This window comes from Panthera tigris, chromosome F3 (genome assembly GCF_018350195.1).
Source record: "Panthera tigris isolate Pti1 chromosome F3, P.tigris_Pti1_mat1.1, whole genome shotgun sequence".
NCBI classification, from domain to species: Eukaryota; Metazoa; Chordata; class Mammalia; order Carnivora; family Felidae; genus Panthera; species Panthera tigris.
In genome coordinates this window covers 3499845-3514598 of record NC_056678.1, presented here as the reverse complement: position 1 = coordinate 3514598, position 14754 = coordinate 3499845, and the positions used below count along the sequence as shown (strand labels likewise).

General features: G+C 42.1%; 1 protein-coding gene across 3 annotated transcripts in view; it reads left to right on the top strand.

Annotated features, from left to right (window-relative positions):
* The window catches only part of CDC42BPA (CDC42 binding protein kinase alpha), a 318266-nt gene that overhangs the window by 120198 nt on the left and 183314 nt on the right, over nt 1–14754 (top strand). For all 3 annotated transcript variants that reach the window (XM_042976800.1, XM_042976799.1, XM_042976798.1), the window contains exon 5: nt 5149–5297. In XM_042976800.1, the coding sequence (XP_042832734.1) occupies nt 5149–5297 (149 nt within the window). The remainder of the gene's footprint in view (nt 1–5148; nt 5298–14754) is intronic.

Below are 14754 nucleotides of genomic sequence, written 5' to 3'. Positions count from 1 at the left end.
TCTCATTCTTCCTGTCAGTGTGGATGAACTATTTGCCTTTGACTTTGGGTCCATCACCTTTGGCCCGTTGCAGAACTTGATATCACGGTCAACTGCAGTGCTCTTTCCCCTCTACAATACAGAGGTCTAGAAACGTAAGAACCAAGTACATGTTACTCTGCAGCTTGCTCTTGTCCTTCAGTGATCCCATGGGCATATATATTTAATTATTCTTTTTGGCGACTGTATACTCCACAGAATGGACATGTTGGATGGATCCGTTTAATGGTTTCCTTGTTGGTCACTATTCGTATTGTTTCTGACTTGTTGCAGTTATCAAAGTGCCGTGAGGTAGATATACTTGTCCATATGCCCGACATATTGGAGTTCTTATTTTAATTGACTGTATTCCTAAAAGTGGGAATACCAGGTCCAGGGGTACGCACCTTTTACATTTCAGTAAGTACAGGAAGTTACTTTCCCGAAGAGTTGTAGTGTGTCAACCCCAAGAAAGCAGTGTCGTTTCAACTCCCTGCTTGGTGCAAAATGGATTTCGTTGTTGCTCTGGTTGTGACCGTGTGTCAGTTGGCTAATTGTGCTTCCTCTTCGGCAAATTAATGGTTAATATAGCCTCAGCCTAGTTTTGCTGGATTGCTTGCCCTCTTCTTGACCCCTGGTGGGGGCCCTTTATGTTAGGATTATTATCTCCTTGACCTATCTTACGAACATCACCTCTCAGTCTATATTTTTCTTAAACTTGTTTAAAGGCATCTTGGCCATATTGGGAACTATTTTAAAGATAGTTTATGAGTAGGAAGTTGTTCTACCAGATATTAAACTTTACTAATTACTCACTGAGAGCCATATGATACTGACATGTTAATAGACAACCTTAGCAGGATAGAGCGCCCAAGAGCAGATCCAAGTGTATTTCACATCCTAAATTATGGTAAGGAGACGTTTCAATCTAATTACAAGAAAGAATGGATATTTAATTACTTGTTTTAGATAATTGACTCTTGAAGAGAATAGTTTTCACACCTTGTACAGAAAGACATTTTAGACGAATGAATGAATGAACGGGATTCAAAGTCAGGTTCTTTTCCTTTAAGGGCCTACAGCAATACCCTCCACTTATTTCTGTCACGGTATTTGCATGACACTGAAGTTGCCCACTGATTTGTGTTTTTTTCTCCTTTAGATTGTAAATTCCGTCAAGGCAGGAGCCCTTACTCACTGTGGCGGCTCAGTTGGGGGGTGTGATGGGCGCGCCCAGTGGGTGTTTCCTCGCTGTGGAATTGTGAATGAGCTTGTGTGTTCCCCTCTTGTTCTGTATTCTGTCTTCCGTTCGCAACAAAGTCATTTACAGAATAATATATCAAATAGAAAGCTGTTTACTTTGTCCCTAAACCTGTTAGCTTAATGTCATCAAGACAGGCCAGGGGCCTGGATGGGGATTGGGGAAGTGGGTGGGGCTGGAAGTGGATGGACTCCATGGAGATTCAGTAGGAAGTAGATGTAGCAGGACCTTGGTGATTCAGCTGAATGTTGTCCTGAACAAAGGGGAACACGTAAAAGAACGACTGGGCAGCGCTTGGAGAGATCTGCTGGTATGTGTTACGGACAAAAGGAGCTTTTTTTCCTATGTGAGGCTTTTATTGGCCGTTTCTAACGCATCTTGTCTCCCTGATACCAAAACCCGACTGCGAGCATAGTTCATTTTCAACTCATCGCTTTTCTCTTGCGAATTTTCTTTTGTGTTTTCTGCTCATTGCTCTCTCCAGTTGCTGAATTCTGTCTTAGAAACAGTGAATTGACCTCTGAGGGCAAGGTAGGGGAAGAGTATACGAGCAGACAGAGCCAGAACTCTGTTTAGCAGGCCGCAGGAAAGGGAAACTAGGAATAATTAGGTACTATAATTTTTAAAAAATTTTCCTTGAGAGAGCGAGAGAATCCCAAGCAGGTGCCATGCTCCGCGTGGAACCTGATGCGAGGCTCGACCCCACAACCCCGGGATCGCGACCTGAGCCGAAACCAAGAGCCGGACGCTCCACCATCTGAGCCAGCAAGGCCCCCCTGTGTATTCATAATTTTGTATGCTGTCTCAAGGAGGTGTATTTATCATAGAAGAGGTCCAGTAAGGCACATGGAGAGGCTGAAGGAAAGGGATCCATGGGGTTTATTAAGAGGAAGAACAGAGCGGATTATGGGTGAAAGTAGGCGATAGGCTGACACAGGGAGCCTAGACTTTGAAGGTGACCGTGGGTGGCAAAAATGTTGACACGAATGTTTTTCAGCAGTTTTCTGGTAGTTGGTTATGCTCGGACCTGAGGAGCCTGGGGTAGTGAGAACAGCTACTGTGCACTGTCGAGGCAGGAAAGCCTTTGATGTAGGAACCTTTTTGCCTTTTTGTCCTCTGGGGTTTTCTCCAGGTTTGGGATGGAAAAATCGTGATTGGCACCTGGTGAATGTTTGTTGAAGGGGTGAGTTGTGTTTTACAACTTTCTGTGTGTAAGTATTTGTTTCCAGTTTTAATAGCAGACTTTTTTATTTGAAAAGTTTTTGTGTTTGCTACTTGAAGTACTTTAACTTTAGAGTAGTAGATGTGGGTTTCTTCTCCACAGCCATCGTCATTTCTAGCAACATGTTTATTTACACCAAGAGTTTCATTATATTAGTTTGTTCTAATCTTCATGATAGGGTCTGTTAAACATTAGATCTAGTAAATATAGCAAGTAAACCATAGACCAGAATTTGAAATGCATTGTTTCTCTGATTTTCAAGAATTTAAAAAATGAAGTTGGTTGCTTTTATTTAATAAAAATTGCCCATGCTTATCATTTTAATGTATAGTGACAAGAATGTGAATTTTCTCAAGACTCTTTAAATCTTAAATGTCAACTTGGTGATATCACTGAAGTAATATCTTTATTTGGCGATAAAATAATTTTACTTATTTATTTATTGAGAGAGGGACCAAGCAAGCATGCGCTCCTACAGGCAGGGGAGAGGACAGAAGGAGAGGGGGAGAGAGAATATTAAGCAGGCTCCATGCCCAAAGCAGGGTTTGATCTCACGACCGTGAGATCACGACCTGAGCTGAAATCACGAGTTGGATGCTTAACCAACTGAGCCACCCAGGTGCCTCTCAGTGATAAAAGCATTTTAACTTGAAGGTGTTATAAGTGACATTTAAGAATCTTCTGTTTACTGTCCTTCATGCTGAGTGCTACACTCAGAAGAAGGTGTTGTTATCATAGATAACATAGATGAGAGAATAAAGTGTCAAAGAGATTAATTTATTTTTCAAAAGTCATTGATAATCCAGAGTCAGAATTTGAATACAGGTTTCTCTGACTACAGAGATCATCTTTTCACTCTGTCTTGTTTTCACTCAACCTAAAAAATATGTATGATATGATATGCTATGGTATGATAAAATTACTATACTATACTATAATACACACACATATATACGTGTTTATAAAGCAATCTAGAAAATACCAAAAAGCGGGACACCTGGTGGCTGAGTCGGTTAAGCCTCTGACTTGATTTCGGCTCAAGTCATGACCTCGTGGTTCATGGAATTGAGCTCCATGTCAGGCTTCATGCTGATGGCACAGAGCCTGCTTGGGATTCTCTCTCCTCCTCTCTCTCTGCCCCTCCCCTGCTCACACTCCCTCTCTCTCTCTCTCTCAAAATAAATAAGTAAACTTTAAAACAAAGAAGAAAGAAAACACCAGATGTCTGTGACACCATGGGTAATCTAACAACCCAGAGCTAATCCCTGTGAACATTTTGGTGTCTACTCGTCTTTTCATTTTTGGCGTATACCTATGGTAAGGGAAGACTTGTTTTCACTTACGTTCCCCAGTACTTTCTCAGTACTGCTTTGCTTCTGACATGAGATGTGTGGGTTTCTGCAACACCAGCAGAGTATCCTGTGGTTTAACTCCATTCTGATGCCATCCACCTGGAGGTAGTGTCACATCCCATAGGCTAAGGGGTCCAGTCCTACAAGACTCCCTCCTCACCCCTAGGTACAAGTTCAGGTTATTACTTGTGCTTCTGACTCACAGACGGTAGGTTGGAGATCACCACGACTTAATCCTCAGATACGGTTGGTCTGCTGGAGCAGCTCACCGGACTCAGGAGGAGCTCCGTGACGCAGGTGCTCAAGGCTGGGTACGGTGAGGGAGGCGTGGAGCCTCCCCCCCGCCCCCGCCCCGCAGCACCTCCACTTGTCGGCCGACCTGGAAGCTCTCCAAACCTCATCCTTTTGGGTTTCTAGGACAGCGTCCTTAGATAGGCATGATCCATCAAGTCATTAGCATTAAGGATGGATTTAGCCTCGGCCCTTCCCTAGAAATTGCCAACCTTCTAATCTCAGTTGGTTCCCCTGGCGACCAGCCCCGTCCTTAGGTTACCCAAGGACTTTGCAAAAGTCACCTCATCAACATAAATACTAGTGTGGTTGAAAGGAGTTTCTTGTAAATAACAAAAGCTAGCTTTGTGCCAACAAATGTATGTATTTCTTACTATAAATCACAGTATCGTATACACATACTCGTGGGAGTCCATACCTAAAATTACTTGGCTTCTGTTTATATAGACCTAAGAAGAGTCCGTTTGGATACTTCTGCACTATCAGAAATAAGAGGAGTATGTACATCGTGGAAATTATTATATCCTGTATAAGAGTGCTTTCCAAATGCTGGTCCAGTGCCGGTTTAATAAAGTTGCTACCAGTCCAAGAGAAAACGGGGAAAACGTAATAATGGTGATAAAGGAATCATTCAACATACATGGCTGTCTTGCATTCGGAATTACTGTAATCATTTGTGAATTAAAATGTTTATTCTTCTATGAAACGTTGATAAAACTGTGGTCTGTTATAGGCGATGATGTTGATGTTCCTTTTTGATGTCGTTACTTGGCAAAGTATAACAACAAAACAATGGTAATCCTTCGTTGTTCCCTGCCTCAATTTTTAAAAACTTTATATTCTTGCCTCAGGAAGCACACGGGCTTTGTGATGATCATCTCACACAGCTTCTTGTTAATTAACAACAACGGTATTTGACCCCAGTGCTGTTTGACCTTGGGTTCTATTACATATATTAATTTTTCACCCTTATTATTTGATTACTTTTTTCTTCTCATTCCCAGTACCTGGTGATGGATTATTATGTTGGTGGGGATTTGCTGACTCTGCTCAGCAAATTTGAAGATAGACTGCCTGAAGATATGGCTCGGTTTTACCTGGCTGAGATGGTGATAGCAATCGACTCCGTTCATCAGCTGCACTACGTACACAGGTGGGTAAGACCTTACGCAGCAGCGGGCTGCGTGAGTGTGGAAGCAGACGTTTTTAGAGGAACGTGGTGCTTTTGATGGCCACGGAGGAATTTTGTCCTTGTAAACTATTTGACAGGTGTAATGATTGATTTAAAGTCTTCCCTACAGATGTGTGTTTGATCGTTTGCCGTGTAAGATGGAATGATAAAAATGGGCCTGTTTACAAAATGATTTTTCATTTAGGATTCTTCTTCTACCTGTTGACACATGGTAGAAGTCTCTTTCTCTGTGAACAGCTCATAATAATTTAGGCGAAGAGCTTAAAGAGCAGTCTCACATTTTATTTTTATTTTTTATTAAAAAAAATGTTTTTTAAGTTTATTTATTTATTTTTGAGAGAGAGCCAGAGTGGCCGGGGGAGGGACAGAAAGAGAGCGAGAGGGAGAGAGAATCACAAGCAGGCTCTGTGCCACCAGCACAGAGCCCATCGTGGGGCCCGATCCCACGAACTGTGAGATCGTTCATGGGCCAAAATCAAGAGTTGGACACTTAACCGACTGAGCCACAAGGCACCCCAGAGGAAGATCATTTTGATTAAAACTTTTCTATTCATCAGATCTCACTGTGGCTCTTGCCTACTCATATGCTTTTCCCTATTGATATTTGATAGTCACAAATTCTATTAAAAATAAAAAGATGAATATACTTTGAAAATTGTAAAACATGACGTGTTTTATGATGGTATTAGGGTCTCGAGAGCGAATTACAGGATGAGGAACCAAAGTGCTTCTTTCTTTGCTCAAACAGTAACCCAAGGTCCTAGCTGAGGACTCATTTAAAAATACTTTAAAAATATCATTTTATTGAACATTTAAAGAATGTTAGTTTCATGGGGTTTTGTGAAACTGTACCCAGTTCATATCTAAATTCTCAATAAGGAATGATTACTTTTGAAAATAATTCCTCTGGATTGGAGATAGTAAATATGAGGTATTTGTGTTACCTGCCCTTCTTCCAGGCTGTGACATAGATACTCTTAACTGATCATAAGACCCTTTCCCACCGACTGTATGTGCAGTCTTAGAGTTCTTCTCAACACAGCATTCTACCTGACAACTATCTTTCTGACGTTGACATTGAGAAGCATTTCAACCCTGAGCTCTGTTAAATACGTGTAATTTTACGAGGTACCTAACGTTAAATGAATCCCATTCATTTCATTGTTGGACAGCTCCGATGTCATAGAATTTTACTTTATGTTAAGCTGAATTTCTTTTTCTCCTAATCGTTGGTCCTAGTTTTGCTGTAGAACCACATACAGTAATCTAATTCATCTTGTTACCATGCCTTCTGAAGCCGTCTTCTCTTTAGGCTAAACATCTAAATATCTGTAGTTTTGTGTTCTCAAGGCTTATGTACACATTCTGTCTCCCACTATCTGACATGCGCATAGTACCCTCACCCTCACCTTGTGCCTTCTCCCTCCTCTCTCTCCCTTTACTCTTCAGTGGACGTGTTCTGCTAGGTTAACGTACCTCTTAAAATGTGGCTCTCATTTTCTGGACAGATTGTATTTTAGTAGATGCTTTACTTAGGAAATATTCCTGGGGTCTTCTTTTATAAATAGCACTGTGCTAAACTGCATAAAATTTTAAGTGAGTGTAGCATATGGTCCTGACTTGGAAAAGGCTTCCAGTCCGTTTGGGGACACAAAACACAAGACATAAATAAGAACTAAAGTAATAAAAGTTAAATAATCACTTAGGGCAAAAGTTTAAGAGATGGAGTGAGCCCAGATTGCGAACTCTTTGTTGGGTTATACAAGCAAATTACAGTGAACTCAGAGAAACAAATAATCTTAATTCTTAAGATTACCGTTCATTAAGAAAACCATTCTTAATGGTTTTTTCCACTGGTTATTTAGCTCTCACTATGTGTTACGGACTTCACCTGTATTATTCTAATTCTGACAATAAATCTATGATTTGGGTGTCATCTAAAATGGATGTTGTTCCATTTTACAGATGGGGAAACCCAGCTTCAGAGACATGAGTCGGTAATTAGCATAGGCTGGATTAAAATCGAAGTCAGGCTGATGCCGGCATTTATGCTGTTCATATAATATCATATTGCTCATAAAAGGATGCTTTACTGGTAGGACTTTGCAGAATACAAAGGCTTTCTGTGGGCAGAGAGGAAGGCGTTCTAGAAACAAGGGATGAAGGAGACAGGGACACAGGCGGGCAGAGGGCGGGTCTAGAGAAGGGTTGGTAGGTGACTCGGCTGAAGAAAAGAGCTCATGTGGAGTTTAGGAAGAGAGATTTCAATCCCTGTTGTGGAAACGTTTGAACACCATGCTGTAGACTTTAGATCTTGGGAGCCATCAAGTTACCGATACTTTTAGGTAATGTAGTGTTTGATTAAAACAGTGTGTTAAGTAAGTTGATTTTACAGTAAACTGTGTATCAGTTTTCATGTTTTGCTGGATTTCAGAATGTTTTATAGTTATGAATTTCAAGTAGAGGGAGTTAGAGAAGACAAAAAGGGAGTAGTGGAGACTGGATGTGTTCGGGGAAGGAAATACTTTTTTTCCCTTGCGTTCTTGTATTTTATTATTTTTTAAAAATGTTTATGGATTTATTTTGAGAGAGAGTGTGTGTGAGAACAGGGAAGGGGTAGAGAGAGAGGGAGAGAGGGAATCCCAAGCAGCCTCCGTGCTGCCATCACAGAGCCCGATGTGGGGCTTGAGCTCACGAACCGTAAGATCATGACCTAAGCCAAAATCAAGAGTCAGATGCTTAACTGACCAAAGCATCCAGGTGCCCCTCCCCTTGTGCTCTTTCAAACTACATTTATTTCCAAACCTATAAAATACATTATTGGTCTTCCGACAGCACAGACATTTTCATATCAAAATTTTGTCTTCACTTATGCATCGGGAGAAAGGAGCAGTGGAGAGTAGTGCATGAGAAGAATCATGAAATCATACATACGAGTGTTGAGCACATTGTGAGATTTCAGTCAAGAACATTGCAACTTTCTTTGAAATGTCTAGAAATACGCTTTAAAAACACATTGTAGGGCATTATGTTACCTGTTTTCAGAGATGTTAATTATGAGATGAAAGAGACAGGAATGGGGACATGGAAATAAGAAGCCCAGAGATTGACTCTGGAAGGTTGTAAAATTGATTTACAAACTGACCCCATAAAGTACAGACATTTTCTAGTAACATGATGTAGTAAAAACAAGCATTAAGCTCGGTGCCAGCAGACTTATGCACTGTTCTGGTTCCCCCATAAGCTTTTTAAACTTAGATTCCAAAACATGATTTATCACTGAGATTACAGCAACTTGAAACTTCTTTTTTTTTTTTTTTTTAACGTTTATTTTGAGACAGAGACAGAGCATGAATGGGGGAGGGGCAGAGAGAGAGGGAGACACAGAATCCAAAGCAGGCTCCAGGCTCTGAGCTGTCAGCACAGAGCCCGACGTGGTGCTCAAACCCACAAACCTCGAGATCGTGACCTGAGCCGAAGTTGGATGCTCAACCGACTGAGCCGCCCCAAGCTCCTCCCCTTTTAAAGAGGCGGGGAAAGGACGCAGTGGGACTGAGGACAGAAGAAACATGGCAGCAGTAGAGCTGTTGTTGGTAGCGAGGCTGATGGAGGTGCTTTAAACGTTAGAGATGTCCGTTCTCCCCAAACTGTTCTGCAGGTTCGTTGCAGCGCCTGTCAAAATCCCAGCAGGGTTCTTGTTTTCTTGTTCTTTTAAATCCAGGTGAAAGTACGTGTCGAGCTCTCCACCTGCAACAAGTCCAGCTCCTGCCCTTGTGTTGGTAGTTGTGTTTAGGCCTCAGGCTCCTGGCTTGTCCCTAAGCGACTGTCCCTAGCTACAAATTTAATCACATCATTTCATTTTCAGTAGTTACGACAGCTCACAGGTTTTTCCTTTAGAGCAGTAAAGATTTTTTATTTGTTAGGTACAAACAGGCTTACTCCAAAGTTTACATGGAAATGCAATGAAACTAGAGTAGCTAAAATGATTTTTTTAATGATTTTGGAAAAGGAGAACGAAGTAGTCAGAATAACTACCTACCGTTGAGAGTTACTACGTTGCTGCCTTAATAAGCAAGACACTGCGTAGTGGGGGGAGGAGTAGACATCACAGATCACCAGGTAGAAAGGAGAACCCAGGCCGAAATGTACGCAGTTACCTCCAGCTGATTTTGACGACGGTGCCGATGCAACTCAGTGGAGGAAGGATCATCTTCAGCAAACAGTACGGGAATCGTAAGCAAAAAAACAAACTTCCTTCAGCCTCACACAAATGTGAAAAATAGTTCAAAATGGGTCATGGATTTAAGTAGATGACATAGGGGTACCTGGGTGGCCCAGTCAGTTGAGCAGCTGACCAGCTCAGGTCACGATCAGGTCAGGTTCGTGGGTTTGAGCCCCGCTCGGGGCCCCGTGCTGTCAGCACAGAGCCCGCTTCAGACCCTCTGTCCCCCGCACCTGCACCTCCCCCGCTCATGCTCTCTCTCAAAAATAAAAAGTAAGTAAATAAAAATAAAAAATAAACATTAAAAAAATATCCAACGTAAAAGTATAAAACTTTCAGAAGAAAACATCAAAGAACATCTTCTGGACCTAGGGCTTGGTGAGGAGTTCCTAGGACACCAAAGATTACTCAAGTGGACTTCATCAGCACTAAAAACGCACACTTCTAAGGCCCAGGTAAGCCGACGAAAGGGCAGGCGCCAGAAGGGGGGGAAATATTTGCAGACCACATACAGGATGTACACCTTAGGTCTAGAATATATAAAGAACTCGAAACACAATCCTCAAGAAACCTCAGACAGTCCAGTTACAGGATGGACGAAAGACCCAAGGAGACACCTTGCCCAAGAGGAGATACGGATGGCAGTGAGCACGTAAAAAGCTGTTCAGCGCCCTTGCCATTAGCAAACCGCGAACTACACCCACCATGAGAGGCAGGCCAGTGAGCAGGTATTAGGACCGCTAAAACACGGACCAGCGGTCCTACTAAGCGCTGATGACCCTGCGGAGAAAGGAGATCTCCCACACATTGCCGGTAGGAAGGTAAAATGGTTTGGCCACTCTGGAAACAGTTTGCAAGTTTAAACAAGGTAAACATGCACTTACCATGTGACCTAGTCGTTGGCGTTTGTAGACATTTATCCCAGAACACTTAAAACATATTTGCAGAAAAACCTGTACCTGAATACTCGTAGCAGCTTTGTTTGTAACCGCAAAATACTAGAAATGGCCCGCGAGTCCCTCCCGGGTGGCGTGGTAGCCACCTGCTGGGCGCCCCGTGGGCCCGCGGCACTGGGAGCACGCGGCAGCCTGGGCGGCCCCGGACGGTCCTGAGTGACGAGCATGGGCGCTCAGAACGTTATGTTGTTTATGACTCCACTTACCTAACATTCTTGAATTACCAAAACTACAGAGGTTGAAAGCCGATGGATGGTTCCCAGGGGACAAGGTCAGAGGCGGAGTGGGGAGTGAGACAGCACGGGGCAGTTCTCTTTTGTGGTGATAGTACAGCTGTGCACCTTGAATGTGGTGGTGGTTACATGAGTCTGTACGTGGCCTAAAATCGCATGGAATACGCACAGATTAGAAAAGGATAAAAGCCGAAAGGTCTCTGACAGAACATTAACGTAGTAGTAGCGTCAGCTTCCTGGTTTTGCTATTGTGCCCTGGACGTAATACGTTGTAACCAGTAGAGACGCCGGATGGAAGGGTACATGGGACTCGTTGTACTATTTATGCGATTTCCTTTGACTCTGTAATCATTTCAAAATGGAAAGGTTTGGGGGCACCTGGGTGGCTCAGTGGGTGCTTAAGCCCAGCTCTTGGTTTCGACTCCGGTCATGATCTCGTGGTTCGTGGGATCGAGCCCCACGCCACCTCTGCGTCAACCATGTGGAGTCTGCTTGGGACTCTGTCTCTCCCTCTCTCCCTGCCTCTCCCCTGCTTGCTTTCCCTCTCTCTCTCAAAAATAAATAAATAAACTTAAAAAAAAAAAAAAAGGGAAAGATTTTAAGGGGAAAAAAAATTACCTCTATTACTTTCTTTTCACAAGTCTGGAAACCAGGCCCAGGAAACTCTCTATCTTGGTGAATTCCTCAGGATTGCCAAATTTTCTTAGGCTTCTGGCCTGCCAGGAAGTGGTTTTTCTTTCTGTAACTCAGAATTTAGATGATGTGCAATTCAGGAGGTAAGCGGAGTCCACTTAGTGAAAGTCAGCATTGAAAAAGACCCTGGACTGAACCCTGAGGAGTTTCAGTATTTCGAGATCGGGTAGAGTAGCAGTGGCCAACGAAGCAAACTAAGAAGAAACAATTGGAGGAAGATAATGAGAATATGCAGAATAAAGTAAATCATCTTTCCCTTTATGTTTAATAACATTAATGTCTTAACTGATGCATTTCTTTTTTTTTTTTTAATTTTTTTAATGTTTGTTTGTTTATTTTTGAGAGAAAGCACGGGCAGGAGAGGGGCAGAGAGAGGGAGACACAGAATCCAAAGCAGCTCCAGACTCTGAGCCGTCAGCACAGAGCCCAGTGCGGGACTCAAACCCACGATCCGCGAGCTCATGACCTGAGCCAAAGCCAGAAGCCTAACCGACTGAGCCACCCAGGTGCCCCTTAGCTGATGCATTCCAAACCAACATGTAATATCATTTTTTGTGTCCTGGGTATTGGAATGGGAGTGGGGGCTGCCTTATGGAAGTCATATGCTCTTTACATTGAGTTTATTGCCTTTTGAAAAAAGACTAAGTTTAAGGAAATACTTCTGCTTCACAGTTTTGCCCGAGTAGGACAGATTTTAATTTTATAAATTCATTCATGGTGAAAGTATTGTTCAGCCAGCCCTGTTTGCCCAATATTCTACCTATTTTCTTAGGTGAGGTACTCCTGTTGAGTATCTCAATAGGAGTGGAGGAAATAATGCCTTTATTTTGAAAAATTACTTTGAGATAAGCTTAGCTCTAATGATAGAGAGCAGTTGAATGACAACAAAAGCAGGTTTAAGAAAGCAGTAGGAATTACATACCTAAACACTGTGGAGATGGAGAGTGAGAACAAGTGAATCAGGAGGACCTCTTGGAGGAAACCTGTCTGTGATAGGAAGTAGATGGTTTAAGACATTGAAATAAGGGCGCCCGGGTGGCTCAGTCGGTTGAGCGTCCGGCTCAGGTCATGATCTCGCGGTTTGTGAGTTTGAGCCCCGTGTCGGGCTCTGTGCCGACAGCTCGGAGCCTGGAGCCTGCTTCGGATTCCGTGTCTCCCTCTCTCTCTACCCCTCCCCAACTCATGCTCTGTCTCTCAAAAATGAATAAATGTTAAAAATTTATTGAAAAAAAAAAAGACATTGAAATAGCTTCCCTGAGGAAGACCAAAGTAAGCAAGATATACAATGATGGACTGTTAACGGTTAGAAATAAAATTTTGTCGTTATTTTAATGTGAAAGATATCACTTAAATACTTAGGAAAATACAGTATAAAAATATTGTTGTGAAAGCATGTCCATATTTTTTAAATGCTTTTAGCAAAATAGCTGGTTTTCTCCCTGTGTTTATTGAAACACTATTTCAGCTGTCCCAAAATACCTTATTTTCAGTCTGTCAACTCAGATTTTCGCCTTTGCCACAGAGGCACTCCAGTTTCCAACTTGAAGTCTGAATGCCAACATTTCCATTTTTGATTTGCTGAATAAGCAGTTTGCATTTTAAGAGTGTGTCTTTTCTTTTCAATCATTTATTTACTTGAATGTAAAATTTGTGAGAGAGATTATTTCTAACAAGTAAACAGTGTCATGTGGCATATGTTGGACTCCGGTTGATGAAAGTACACGCCAAATGTTGGGTTAGAATAAAGCAAGCCCTAATTATAGGTTGGGGAAAAAACCCCAAGTTCTTTCTAAATATGTTAATTAAACTCAGCGGCAGGCTTGGTGTTCAGATTGTCAGCCACAACTTTAAGCATGCTAATGATGAAAGGCATAAAATCCTGCTAGAACAACCAAAAAAATAAGCTTCATCTGATCAGAATGTTATGTTTGATGATCCCGTGGCATAGTTTGAAATGACAAAAATGGAAAGATGAGGACGTTTGTGATGTTTTTTAATAATACAGAGATCATCAGAATGTTGATTCTGGTACCAAAACGTTAGCAGCCAATATTGTGTCTTACCTTGATTTCTGTTTCTAGTGGAGTCTTATCTGTGATATGACCATTTTAAGAGCGGTGCACCTGTTGTCTACAAACCAGAAGGACCCTACTAGAAACTACTTTGATAGAGAAGGGAAGGTCACTGAGGGCTGGCAGGTCACAGAGATCAGTGATAATAGAAAGTATTAACAATGTATAACAATGCTTTAAGCTTGTCGATTAGAGAGAATTAGACATGCGTATATCATCTGCAGAGAGAAGCTCCTTTCTTTATGTTAGATCACTTGTCATTGTACGGTTCTTTGTGGAAGTAGATATCCTTATAGTTAGGTAATGGTAGACTGTGAAACCGGTTTTTTAAAATGGAGAATTCTCTATTCTAAACCTTTCAGAAGCAGTTTTAAATTTTTTTTTTTTTTAACGTTTATTTATTTTTGGGACAGAGAGAGACAGAGCATGAATGGGGGAGGGGCAGAGAGAGAGGGAGACACAGAATCGGAAGCAGGCTCCAGGCTCTGAGCCGTCAGCCCAGAGCCTGACGCGGGGCTCGAACTCACTGACCGCGAGATCGTGACCTGAGCTGAAGTCGGACGCTTAACCAACTGAGCCACCCAGGTGCCCCTCAGAAGCAGTTTTAAAAAACGATCTAAAAATCACAAACTTGTCTTAATTGGCTCTATTCATAAAAGCATTAGATCTTATCCTTGATAGTTAACATTAATAGTTGTCATTGGTATGTAACTGGCTCCTGACGTTTTCCCAAACTTTTTTCCACTGGTAGGAGGAAAGAGTGATTTCTACCTTTCTGTATTACTTGCCAGTGATATTCAGGGGATCTTCATTAAAAATTGCTGTTAAGATCTAATTATAAATAGTTCTTTTTAACAGTTTTATTGAGCTGTAATTCACATACCATGCAATTCAGTCAGTTAAAGCATACAGTGGTTTTTAGTATTTTCACAGATACATTCAACCATTACTTCAGTCCATTTTAAAATTTTTTTTTTTTTTAACGTTTATTTATTTTTGAGACAGAGAGAGACAGAGCATGAACAGGGGAGGGTCAGAGAGAGGGAGACACAGAATCTGAAACAGGCCCCAGGCTCTGAGCTGTCAGCACAGAGCCCGACGCGGGGCTCAAACTCACGGACCGCGAGATCGTGACCTGAGCCGAAGTCGGACGCTCAACCGACTGAGCCACCCAGGCGCCCCACTTCAGTCCATTTTAAACCATTGTCATCATTTCAAAAAGAAACCCTGTTCCCTTGTTTC